This window comes from Rhincodon typus, chromosome 13 (assembly GCF_021869965.1).
Source record: "Rhincodon typus isolate 14 chromosome 13, sRhiTyp1.1, whole genome shotgun sequence".
In the NCBI taxonomy this organism is placed as follows: domain Eukaryota; kingdom Metazoa; phylum Chordata; class Chondrichthyes; order Orectolobiformes; family Rhincodontidae; genus Rhincodon; species Rhincodon typus.
This window is the reverse complement of record NC_063344.1, coordinates 23835330-23848421: the sequence shown is the minus strand read 5'-3', so window position 1 is coordinate 23848421 and position 13092 is coordinate 23835330. Positions and strand designations below refer to the sequence as shown.

General features: G+C 38.5%; 1 protein-coding gene across 1 annotated transcript in view; it reads left to right on the top strand.

Annotated features, from left to right (window-relative positions):
* The window catches only part of LOC109935820 (sentrin-specific protease 5-like), a 34635-nt gene extending 24690 nt beyond the window's left edge, over window positions 1–9945 (top strand). The window contains exons 9-10 of the mRNA XM_020534463.2: window positions 4896–4946; window positions 7341–9945. Coding sequence (XP_020390052.1) covers window positions 4896–4946; window positions 7341–7451 — 162 coding nt within the window. The 3' untranslated portion in view covers window positions 7452–9945. The remainder of the gene's footprint in view (window positions 1–4895; window positions 4947–7340) is intronic.
* The last annotated feature ends 3147 nt before the right edge of the window (window positions 9946–13092 follow it).

Genomic DNA, 13092 nt, shown 5'->3' with positions numbered 1-13092 from the left:
TCTAATCATCTTAATAAGCTTCTTCCTTTGATCTAATACTACCTTTAACTTCCCTTGTTAGTCATGGTGCTGTTGCTTTCTCTATTTGGTAGTTTAGCCAACTGCTGGCCATCTTCCAAGAATCCTTAGGTTCTGGAAATGTTCCCAAAGATTGGAAAACTGTCAATGTTGCACTTTTATTTATAAAGGAAATGAGAACCAGGTAACTGTAGACCAGTTATGTCTGTTCTAGGGAAAATGTTAGAGTGATGTGACAACAGAGCATTTAGAAATATGTAATATGATCAAGCAGAAACGACATGGCTTCATGAAGGAAAAAATTATGCCTAACAAATTGATTAGAATTCTTTATGGATATAACAAGCAGGATAAAGGGGAAGCAGTGGATGTAAAATATTTGAATTTTTCAGGAAGTGTTTGATCAAGCACTACACATGAGGATACCTAATAAGATAAGAACCCACGATGTTGGCGGTAGTATATTAACATGGATAGAGGATTGACTAATTAATACATGGTTGGAATACGGGAGGCGTTTCTAGGATGGCACCTTTATGGAGTGCCAGAGGGATCAGTGCTGGGGCCACTATTATCTATAAGATATATTTACTTTAATGAAGAAAGTAAATGTACTATAGCCAAGTTTGCAAATTACACAATCTGCAGAAGGATGTAGAAGGGTTAAGTGAGTGGACAAAAAAATCAGTAGATGGAATGTGAGAAAGTATGAAGTTATGTAATTTGGCAGGAGGAGAAAGACTGCAGAAATCTACAGCACAGAGGGATTTGGGAGTCCTCGTCCATAAATCTCAAAAAGCTAGAATCCTCAAGAAGTCTTACTAAAACTATTCAAGGCATTAGTTAGACAACAGCTGCAATTCTGTGAACAGTTTTGGGCCTCATTGTCTCAAATGCTATCTTTTCTTCCAATCTAGAGAAGGTTCACTAAGCTTATCCTGGGTATGGCAGATTGATTTATGAGAAATTGAGTAGGTTTGGGTCTGTACTTATTGGAATTTAGAAGAATGAGAGGCAACCTCTTTGAGATCTACAAGATTCTTATGGGTTTTGATGTGATGGATGCAGAAAGGTTGTTTCCTCCTATGGGAGAATGTGGGCCCAGCGGCACAATCTCAGAATAAAGATAGAGCCGAGGAGAAATTTCCTCTGAGGGTGGTGTAGAATCTGTATAATTCTGTACCGCAGAGGGCTGTCAAGGCTGTGTTGTTAAATATATTCAAGTACATATGTGATAGATTTTTTTATAAATAAGAAGGGTCAAGGAGAAAAGGCAAGACAGTGATGTTGAGGATCATTAATTCAGTCATGAGCTCATTAAATGGTAATACAGATTTGAGCTGAATAGCTTACTTCTGCTCCTGCATCCTATGGTCTTAATGGAATGTGTGTTTTATTTTGAAAGCCAAGCATTAATTCTTTAAATTGTGTATCTACCATCAAACCTTCGTATTTTTCAAAACCAACACTGCCAAATTCCTCCTCAAGCCTTCATAGGTGCCCTTGTTTGAATTCAAGATCCATGTTTCAGATTGAACTACATTTTTTTCAAGCTTAATGGAAAATTCGATCATACATCAATTAATTAGCCCTTTCACATTGCTGATTATTAGATCTATGATAAGCTTTCCCTAGTTAGTTTTCCTCAACATATTGAGAAACAATCTCAAAGACATTCCAGGAATTCTTCCTCCATATCATTGGTTTTCATTAGATTTACCCAGTCTATGTGTAAGTTGAAGTCATCCATAATTACTGCATTCCCTTGCTACCTGCACCTAGTTTTCTGACTGTGCCCTTTGTCTGTTTTAAATTACAATTTAAATTCTCATCCCAATATTTATTCACTCATTTAAAACTTTAACCAATGAGGCAAGAAGATATGGTCTGCAGTAACTTAGGAAACTTTATTTCAGTTATGAATAATACTTAGCACAACAACAACTATGGGCATATTATCACCGTGACTTTCCAGTCAGTGGAAGGTGTAGGTAAGTCCTTGATCTCGGGTCTTCTGCTTCCAGTTGGACAGCAGGCTGATTTCCATTTCAAACTCGGTGCGTGCCTTGGTGGTTACTAAAAGCTGCTGCTTCTTAATCTTTCCAATCTACAACACACAGCACAATCATTTGTCAGTGCATTTCAATTATTGTAACTGAAGCGAGACTCATTTCTAATTGGTTTAGAAACAGTTAATATTGTAGTAATCAACTAATATACTTTGTGTGATAATAACTAAACTAAATTAATTATGAAAAGTTACTTTCCATACTAATCCTACGTGTACGTTGCCACTATGGCCTCTCTGACTAATATTTGCTGCCCCTTGCTGTTTCTTAGCTCCACCCAAACAGATTCTACACCTTTTACTTCCTTTTCCTTTCAGGCTACTCCTCCAAATTGCAAATATCCCATAATAGTCAGTTCCTCTTGAACACTCTGAAGTTAAATGTTCGTAATGGTAATTAAATTATGCCCTTTGACTTGTAGCATCATGATTTCACTTATCATCCCGTGAGTGCTGCATGCATTCAGAATGCTTTTAATTCTTTACTTTTAATGGTGGTGGTTGTTGTAGGTCAATCATCATAGCCCCAAGACATCACTGCAGTCGCTCTTCTTCCCCTTCTTTCTTCCACCCACCCCACCAACTTCTCCTCCCTCTTCCCTCACCTCTCCCCTCCCCACCCCCATCCATCTCCGTTTCTCTCTATCTCTGTCTCCCTTTCCCTGATGCTGTGTCTCTTTCTCTCTCCCCACCCCATCACTGTCTCTTTCTCTCTCCCCTCCGCGCACCTGCTCTGTCACCCCAGCTCGCTCTCGTGTAGCTTGGTAGCTAGTTGGTGATCGTGAATCCTGATGGCTAGTTTCCTTCGGTTTGTCCTATGTAATGGTTTTGGCAGTCTTTGCATGGTATCTTGTAAATAATGTTGGTTCTGTTGGTTGTGGTTGTCACATCCTTTACTCTCGTCAGTGGCTGTCGTAGCGTACTAACAGAACCAACGTTATTTACAAGAGACCATGCAAAAGCTGCCAAAAACATTACATCAGGCAAACTGGAAGGAGACTAGCCATCAGGATTCATGAACACTAACCAGCTACCAAGAGACCTGACCAACTGTCAGTCATTTCAATACACATGGACAAAGAGGGACGCCGGTTCGACTGGGACAACATAGCCAACCTAGGACAGGACAAGACAAGCCAAGCAAAGACACGCACAAGAATTCCTGGAGGCCTGGCACACAAACCAAAACTCCATTAACAAACATGTCAAGCTGGACCCCATATGCTATCCATTAAGAAACAAATCTAGAAGTGATGCCACCCACCCCAGCAAACTAAGACACACAAATAGCAAGCGGGACAGAACACCGATGCTTCATCAGAGGCACACGGATGATGTTACCTCATATGGTGACGAAACGTTTGCGAACAAATTTACCAGCTTGGCGAGCAAGTCAACAACTGCATCAACACCCCAAGCTACAAATTTTCTCAAAAACCGTGAACATGTTCATTTGCTCAAGTTTCCTACTTCTATGCTGATTAGCATTTGGTACTGAGAGCAATCCTGAGGTCTCGCCTTTCAGTCTTTTGCCCAGCTCCCTAAATTTTAATTTCAGGACCTCATCACTCTTTCTATTGTTGGTGATAAGGTACAGCAGAATCTCTGGCTTGTCACCCTTCACCAACATGTCCTGCAGCTATACTCTGACATCCCAGACCCTGGCATCAGGGCAGTAACGTACCATTCTGTGGACACGTCTACAGACACTAAAATGTCTGTCTGTTCCCTTAACTGTAAAATTGCCTGGCACTCTTCTTCCACTCTCATCTGTGTGGTCAAGCCACTTGCAGTGCCAGAAGCTGGTCTCCCACTACGTACTACTTATGAATTACTGCCCTCATCAATATCCAAAATGGAAAAAAACGGTTCAAGTGTGAGTTGGGTTCAGGATTCTCGCCCTACCTCCAAGGTCTTTCTAGACTGCCCAGAGATCATGCATTCCCGCTCTGCTTGCCTGATCTCAATCTACGGTATGACCATTTTATTAAACGTTCTATCCACATGGTTCACAGCTATGTGGGAGTGACATAGTGACTGCAGTGCCACTCAAGTTCCAATCCCAAGGCTCAAGATTCCTGCCACTTGAAGCATCCACGACTTCCCACATAGCACAGCATGGTATTCCACACAGCCAAACTGTCCTGCTATGTCTGAAAGTGTACATTCAGATTAATTAGCTTCAACTGAAAGTGAGAAAGCAAAAAGTAAAATTACTCCACAATCAGATCCAATGAATTTAGCTCTTTGCAACCAGATACTTCTCAACCTAGCTTAAGACTTTGCTATGATGTCAGTCTTTTGATTTTTCTTCAAACCTGATATTCTAGAACTCTCAAAGCGCACCCCTCTGCGCACTCTCCCAGGCAAGTGTACACCTTAAGCCTAGTGCTTTGTCTCCTGTGCGTTTCCTTGTAGTTATGCCCTGTGCGTGCTCTCCCAGGTATCTGTAGGCCTTGAGCCCAGTGCTGTATCTTCTTTGTCCTCTCTGCATTTCCTTGCAGGCGTGCTGTCTGTTGCCTCCCAGGTGAGGTGTGGCTCTGACCCCCATGCTCTGTTTATATATTCTCTATCCCTGGTGTGTTTACTTGCAGATCTGTTTTTTTCCTCCCAGGTAAATGTGGACTGCAAGTCCCACTTGCTGTCCATATGCTCTCTATCCCTGGTGCATTTCTTCACAGGCCCACATTCTGCTTTCTCCCCCAACCTAAGCTGAAGTTTATGAAAGCAAAATTGTTTTAAAATAACTAACTTAGACAATGAACTACTGATATATCGTATTTAATGCCTGTGTTATTCTCTCCCATAGTGTATTCCTCAACAGAAAAACGATAGTGACTGTGGTGTGTTCGTTCTTCAGGTATGGTAACTTAACAATTTCTAGGATTTGATTGTGAAAAGAGGTTGTGATGCAAGGTGACTTGTAAAATATTCAAAACCTGTGAAGGCTGAGAATGGTTCCAAGGTGGCAAGGATTGAATAAAAACCGAAAGAACTGCAGATGCTGTAATCAGGAACAAAGACAAAGTTGCTGGAAAAGCTTAGCAGGTCTGTCAGTATCTGTGGAAAAAAAACCGCGTTAATGTTTCGGGTCTGAGGAAGGGTCACCGGACCCAAAAATGTTAACTCTGTTTTTTCCTTCACAGATGCTGCCAGACCTGCTGGGCCTTTCCAGCAACTTTGTTTTTGTAGCAAGGATTGAAACCTCTTTATAGATGCAGAAAAGCCACAAACAGATTATCCAGGATCATGGTTGGCGGAATTTCTTTGTCTTTCAGGACACGTGTAGTGGATTTCAAATGAACTTTGTTTTTTGAATATATATGAGGTTCAAAATGGCTACTAGTCCAAATAAATGGTTACCACCTTCTTTGGAAGAAAAGTGGATAACCTTTCATTTGCATATTGCCATGTCAAAGCTCTGTAAAACATCCCAAAGCACTTTGCCCACTGTGTTCTATTTCATCATCATAGAATCTCATTAGTGTGGAAACAGGCCCTTCGGCCTAACAAGTCCACACCGACCCTCAGAGCATCCCACCCAGACCCATCCCTGTACCCACCTAATCTACACACCCCTGGAGTGCTTTTGAAGTGCTTTTATTAGGGAAGCAGTTGAGAAAGCCTAAAATTAATAAACTGCAGACTGATTTAATGCTACAAAATTGATTCTGCAGCTTTGTAGTGTTAGAAAATGTTTTAATGCTGTTTGTGGTCAAAATAATGGCGAAGCTTTAGTTGTTTATAATCAGATATTACTGATGCAAAATGTTGAAAATATAAGCATCTGAAAGAATCAATTTTGAAATATTACAAAGCTATCTTTTTTATTTTCAGATGCAACAGACCTGCATTTTTTAAACTGATCAACATAAAATAGTTGGTTAAATGTTTCCTATGCAAGCATATTAGAGGAAATTGAGTGCTGGAAATCTGGACTCAATCTACCATTTGTAACATTAAACCTATGTTTTGATGCCAAATAATCACCATATTTCTGAAATAGGAAGATATTACTGTAATTCCACTAAAATATGGACTTCAATAAGCCATAAATTTTTAGCTTTTAAAATCTGTTCCAACTTCACTCCCTATAGCACCATCTTGAAAGGCATGTTATTATAAACTAGTTAGAATCTGATGACTTTGGCATGATTTTCTGCAAAGTTTAAATAAACATTAGTGTTTCTGTCCAGTATCTCCGTTTGCTCTGAAACAACATTAAGTAATATTTGCTTTTTGTCTGTTTTGTTTTAATTTTTTATTGTTAAAGAGCAGAGAGTCAGAATTTGACCTAGTTACATCGTTGAAGTGACCATGTAAAGCATTCAGGCTATCATCACAAGGAGCTGGTGATGTGAAACAAGTGGCTTCAGTGAAAGACCACAGAATTTACCTTTATTTTCAACCTTGTGTAGCAAACCTGACTTGTATTGATTACGTTGACAATAGCAGGTAGCTGTGACAGGCTGCATTGCGGTGAATCAGTTTTGGTGCATCTCAGCCATAAATTAGGAATAAAAGAACTGCTTAGAATTGACTTGCCGTTTTAGATTCATGTGCCAAAGGTTGTTATTTGAGCTTTTAATTTGAGGGAGACCATCTTCAAGAAAGATTAAAGTACAAACTTTTGTTGGCCTGCCTGGAATATCTAAGCTCGTGGAAAATTCAGACAAGAGGATTGAGAAATGGTTCACTGTAATGAATGATTTGTTAAGGTTTATTATAGATGAGTACAATAATGTGATGAGAATTTAACCTACCCTAGTATTTGGCTGTATGTACTAAACCCAAATGGTACATTTCAGTTTGGTGCATCAGCTTAGCAGCATTGTGTCTCTCACGATTATGATTAAAGTCCCAGACCACTGCAGTGTAACTGCCATGAACATCCCTTCTATTGTTCCATGTTACAGAAGCAATGACAGGGACTTATTCCAGTTATCTAGCCAAAGTTCTCCTTCAGCAACACCACCAAAAAAGGAATTAGTTAATTTGTTGTATTGCTGATCCCTCATTTTTGCAGTATGCAACATAGATGTCACATGATCTTCTGTACTATTTATACACGTTTCTGCAAATGTGCTAGGGTACTATATAAATACTGTCTTTCCTGTCTTGGTTCCTCTGTTCTTTGTTGAATTGGTGTGTCAAGCTGGTGGTACGTTTTCCCATTTTCTACAAATATTTCCACTTGCCAATTTTTTATATATAGAATTTATGTGCTGACATCATATTTCCATTGCCTTTCTAGTACTGCAAGTGCCTGGCTCTAGGAAGACCATTTCAGTTTTCTCAGAAAGATATGCCTGAAGTAAGAAAACTGATCTACAGAGAACTGTGTGAGTGCAAACTTATGGAGTGAGCTGCCAGGTGATTGAGACTCCTCCCGGGAAATTGCATTCCAGGAAATTGGTGTGACCAGTTCCGTTACATGATGTACAGAAATCAGGGAGGAAGTACTGAAGGCACAGTTGGAGTGTTTACCTCTTTCCGGGTGCATGCATGGCCTGAGCACATTCAGACTTAATAAAAGCACAACTTTGCTCGATTGGCCTGTTGCTGACAAATTGCATGTAGCAGTAGAGTAAAAATTTAGACTTCCTTTTTGTCTGCATATTTTGAGACCCTCTAAAGTAAAGGAAGTAGTTAAATTTACATTAATTTAAGAGGAAAACTGAAGTCTTAGTGTAGAAATTGTTCCAGGTATTATTAAGTGAGAATCCCCTCTTTGTATCCACTGGGGAGATTTTCACTTTTTCCACAGATGTTTAATGACCATGAGGTCATTGTATTAAGCTGCAGCATGTTTAAAAGTGAAGATAGTTTCATTAACAAGAAGACAGTAACTCTGGGGTCAGTACTGTGAATTCCAGAGGCAATGATCACAGTTGGACATCAATGCTAAAATTTAACCTGTTTTAACCCAAGGCATATTTTCTTTAAAATTGTTTCTGAATTTTTCTCTCACATGTTCGATGGGGGTGCTTCTTCAGTTTATTAGTAAAACAATGGAATGGATTTTCTGGAGTAAAATGGTTATTATTTGATCCTTAAGTTAGTGAATGTGTTTGCTTTGCTTTATACTGATGAAAAGCCTTTTCCCTTTCTGCTTAAACAAAAGTATTATTCTTTTGTTGTTTATATCAGCTATCTCAAAAGGTTTTCTCTGGAAAATGAAAAACTAAAAATCAGGCTCAGTGTAGAAGTTCTTTCATTTTAAACATCAAGTATCAAGGCATGCTTAGGTATTACAAACTTGGGTACTGCCAACCTTTTAGTTTTAGCGCATTGTTTGACTGTGAACATTGCTGGCTAGGATTGGCATTTGTTGTCCAGCCCTAAATTGGCTCAAATGATGGATCTCCTTGAACTGCTAGTGATTTGATACAACTGAATTGGGATGAGACCACAGTCACATATAGAACAAACTAGAAAAGGACCCACAGGTTTGTTACTGGGTTTTTTAAGTTGTCAATCTAACACCTTCATACTCATTTTACTGCTACTTTTTTAACAAAATTTGCAAATGGCCATGATGGGATTTCACTCATGCTCAGAATAAATAATACAACCATTACACTACTGTACTTTTATAGTTCCATTTTATTTAATATTTTTGACTGGTCAAATCATGTGATTTTTAACCTAGAAAACTAGTATCTGACCAATGTTAACTTTTAATTTTGCCTTTCTAAAACTAAAGGATGGAAACTAAAACTAAGTGCAGAAATTTTTAAATAAATGGGTTAAGTATTTGAGGGTGAGAATGTTTCTAGATGTGCTCAGTTTTGAAATATAGGGGAAAATGTAGACAGCTAACCTCACACTGTGCTCTGCAACAATACTGCAAATAGATTTCAGATTTTCAGTGTTTGATTTTTTTTTTTTCTCCTGTAGTTAAATCTTCTAAAATTTTGCCCTTTAACTTTGCTGTCTGAACCCAGAGTAAATCTAGAATGTGTATATTCAGTGCTTTGGTAAAGTATGTATTCCATTGCAACATGAAATTGTCCCAATTACTTGAAATGAAGTCTGTAAGTGAAAAATGATTAAAACTTCCTTCTTATAATAGTTTAATGCCTCTTGTTAAGTATTTCAATTAGAAACAGATCTTTATCTTACTTAACTGTTGGATACTTGCAGATGGAAGTTCTGGTTATGATTCTGAAAATAAACTGCCTTATCTTGGTACTGTGGTTTCTCACTCCTTAAAGGAACTTTAATCTAGAATTTTCAAACCCTCGTTGGCACCATGTAGTTGTGCTCAACCTGCATTACGGTATTGAGCAATGGCTGTGCACCATAGGGCTAGTACGTTTTTTAGGTGGGTGCAGTGATGCAATTAAATATTTATAACAGCTGTTTTGTACTGAGGTAGAACCATCTTCCTACGTTATCTTGTGCTGTATCCAGAACACCACCAAGTCTTTTACAGATTAGGAGATGAAAGATGTGTTAAATTATAAACATTAGTGCAATAATAGAAGCTGTGAGTAAAGTAGGAGACTTTTTTTTTAAATTCCTGCAAGGAGAGCTGTTGTAATAAGTTCTGTGTTATGGAGATTGGATAATAAAGTATTTGAGGATGATCTAACCCTTTTTTACTGGCTTCTTTATCCTCCCTACATGTTTTCCTTTCCTTTGATGTGCAGTGTGATGCTCCTTTTGGGAGGTTTTTTTTTGCCTACTTTGTTGACACCCAGGAGATTTTTGTTAATTAATTGTGCTGTATATAACGGAGTAAAGTAGAACACAATGCCAAGATGTATTTGTGTAATGCTGTCATCCATGTAATTAAGTTACCCTAAATCTGAACTATTAACATGACAAATATAAAAATACTGTATGTTTTTGAAGTCTATGCATATTAATTTCAACGCTTTAAATGGTAGTCTCGTACATATGGAAGAAAATTGTCTTGTAAGAGTTATTAAATTTCCTTGATACATGCAGCCAGTTTGTTACTGCATGAATTCCCTGCAATTGATAATGATGGTCTAATCTTTACAATAACTTGTGAAATTGTTTGAAGTGTTATCTCCAGATGAGCATCTCTGATCCTTCAAAGAAAAACTATACTTTCTCCTCATCAATCATCATTGTGCAATATGATGTAATTGTTACAAATCTCTCATTGTAGCTAATACTGCTCAAGTTGTAATTATCACTCAGAATATATGCTCATGGCTTGTCTATGTTTGCAAACTGATATTGAGCAACAAAAGCACTGAGGAGGCTAGTCTTTCTGCCATGTTATTTTAATGTTAACTATTTGAAAAAGAGGAATAGGTTTCTGAGCAGTTAAGTGGGGAAATAAATGCATATTTGCCCTCCTGGTGTCAAGCTGATAATTTTGCTGTTAACATAACAGCAAGCCACACAGTTTCAGGGCATATGGCATGTACCTTGTACTTTTTAAAAATGGGAACATGTTTTCAGGTAAGGCTTATTTTTATTTGAAAAATAAATTTGAGGGTGAATTTACATTAACTGGCTGTCTTAAGCAGTAAACACAAAAAAGCAATTTCTCATCTTGCAGGAATATGGGGGAGAAAAATTCAGTTATATAAAACTTATTGCAACTACTGGATGTCCCAAACCATAACTAATGAAATACTTTTGCATTGCTGTCACTGTTGTAATATACAATTATATGGTGTTCAGTCACTCGGCATTCCATTTGACAATGGAATCCTTTCACACATATCAATTGTCACTTCCCATTGTTGACTGCAGGTTGAGAATCCAAAATTTAGCTTTGGAGGAGACTTCGCCAGTGCCCTTATGCAGTAGGTAGAAGGTTCTTGCACCTGATTTGGATGAGGGCACAGACTGCAGGGAAAGTGAGCAAACTGACTGTAGCACTGTTGACCACAGTGTTATTCATCTGGGGCAGAGAAAATAGAAATGTACAATGATGGGGAATATTATAGATCGGGGAAGGGATACTGTTCTTTGCAACAAAACAAACAGTCCCAAAGACTGTTTAACCAGTGCTTTAACCAAGGCAGTGGATGGCGCTTTAAACTAACTAGTTAGTAGGGGGTTTCTTGAAGGAAAGTTTTAAAATTGAAAGAAATAAGACAGCAGACTTGCAGTGTAGTGAAACAGTGAATGATAAAAGCACACGAGTGCAGCAGAAATTAGAACCAGAGAGTAGCACATTACATTTGCAACAAGGTGGATGCATTAACACAAATAGAAATAAATGCATGTGACTTGATAGCTGTTATAGCGACCTGGTCACAGGATCACCAGGACTGGAAACTCTTAATCAAGTATGTGACATTCCAAAAGAATAGGCAAAAAGGAAAAGAGGATGGGGTAGCCTTCCTAAAAATGGAGCGTGTCAGTGCAGTGGTAAGTAGTTTGGTTGGACGTAAGGAATGGCAAGGAAAAGAATTCTTGAGGTTGTAGACTTTTAACTGAGCTGGTGTGCTGGGTGACATCATCAGTGGGCCCGCGGTGAAGCATTGATGTTCTGTTCTGCTTTGCTTGTTTTTTATAGGCCTGTTTGCTGGGGTGGTTTTCAGTGGTTTGTGTATTGGGTCCAGTTCAATGTCGATGGCTCGGCAAGCAAGTCTACAACCTCATCCACAACCAAGCTACAAAGCTTTTCAACAACTTTAAGAATTTATGGGTGGGAGTCATCAAAAGGCCCACAAAGAGATGCCTCCCTGTAGGACTATATATTAACAGGAAATGGTACAAGTATGTAAGAAGGGCATGATCATTATGGATGATTCTAACCGGATTTTCACTGGTTAAATCAGGTAAGTATGACATCAAAGGTGAATTTGTACAGCAGGGATTGTGTCTTGGAACAGTACATTGTAGAATCTACCTGAGAACAGACTATTTAATCCACCTCATTACACATTACTAGATAAGAGATTTCATAGTTAAGGGTCCTCTAGGATAGCAATCCCAAGTTTGAAAACGTTTCTTCTTCAAGTGTGTCCGGATTCAATTATTAAAGTTACCTACTGAATCTATTCCACCATCCTCTTAAGTAACGTAGTTCAAATCATAACTCCTGATTTTTATGGTGAAGACGTTTCTCCAAAGATCAAGAATCCTTCAATCTATTAAAACCTCAAAGGTTTCTAACCCAAAAAGGAGAACAATTAAACCTTCTCTGCTCTCAGAATGATTGCAGTCCCTCATCTCTGGTACCATGTTCTTAAAATCTTTTGTCTTTAGGACTTGAGGAAGAACGGCAGTGTTGTGCTCATAATTCAACATACCATTTCAGCAGAAGGCTAACCTAGTGAGACATCTTTGAGGAGCTGCAATTGTTGTTTGTACTCCTACAGCACAGGATTTTTGACCTATCACAATAAGTAGATGCTACATCAGAAGCCACTGGTAAAAGGAGGTCCCTACTGCCTGTATCACCCCTCTGTAACTTGCACTGGTCTGCTGCTCCCCTCTCCTAGAGTTGCAGGTACATCAGCCACAACTGTGGAAGCCAATACTGGTCATCTTTTTTTCTCAAGGAAACAGTGCTTGAGTAGCACTTGTGCTGTATGAAAGAGCTTCCAATCTAAGTTTAAATGATGTCTTGTGAATACTGAGTAAATATTTGCATATTTCTGTCAAGGCTCAGCTCCTGTCCATTACTGGTATCTTATTTTCACTGAGTTCCAGGAATCTTGAGCAGCCAATTCTAATGAAGTTAAGTCAAACTTCAAAACCCACATGAATAGCACTATAATTAAGTAATTAACATTAAAATTAACAACTCACCTCTCCTATGGAGGCTGACAGATTCAGAGCAAAGGTTCTCCTACTTGTATACTTTAAAAAGTCCACATTAAAACAACATCCAAATTTTCCATTTGCCACAGCATAGATCGGAATTGTCACCTATTAACATGGGGATTTTGGTGGCTTTTAAAATTTTAAATTGCTATCTTCTTGCATAAGGAAAGAAAAAGAGGTTTGCAACTTCCTTTTGTATCAGTTGACTCTTGGTTAAGAAGACAACTTTTAAAAATGCA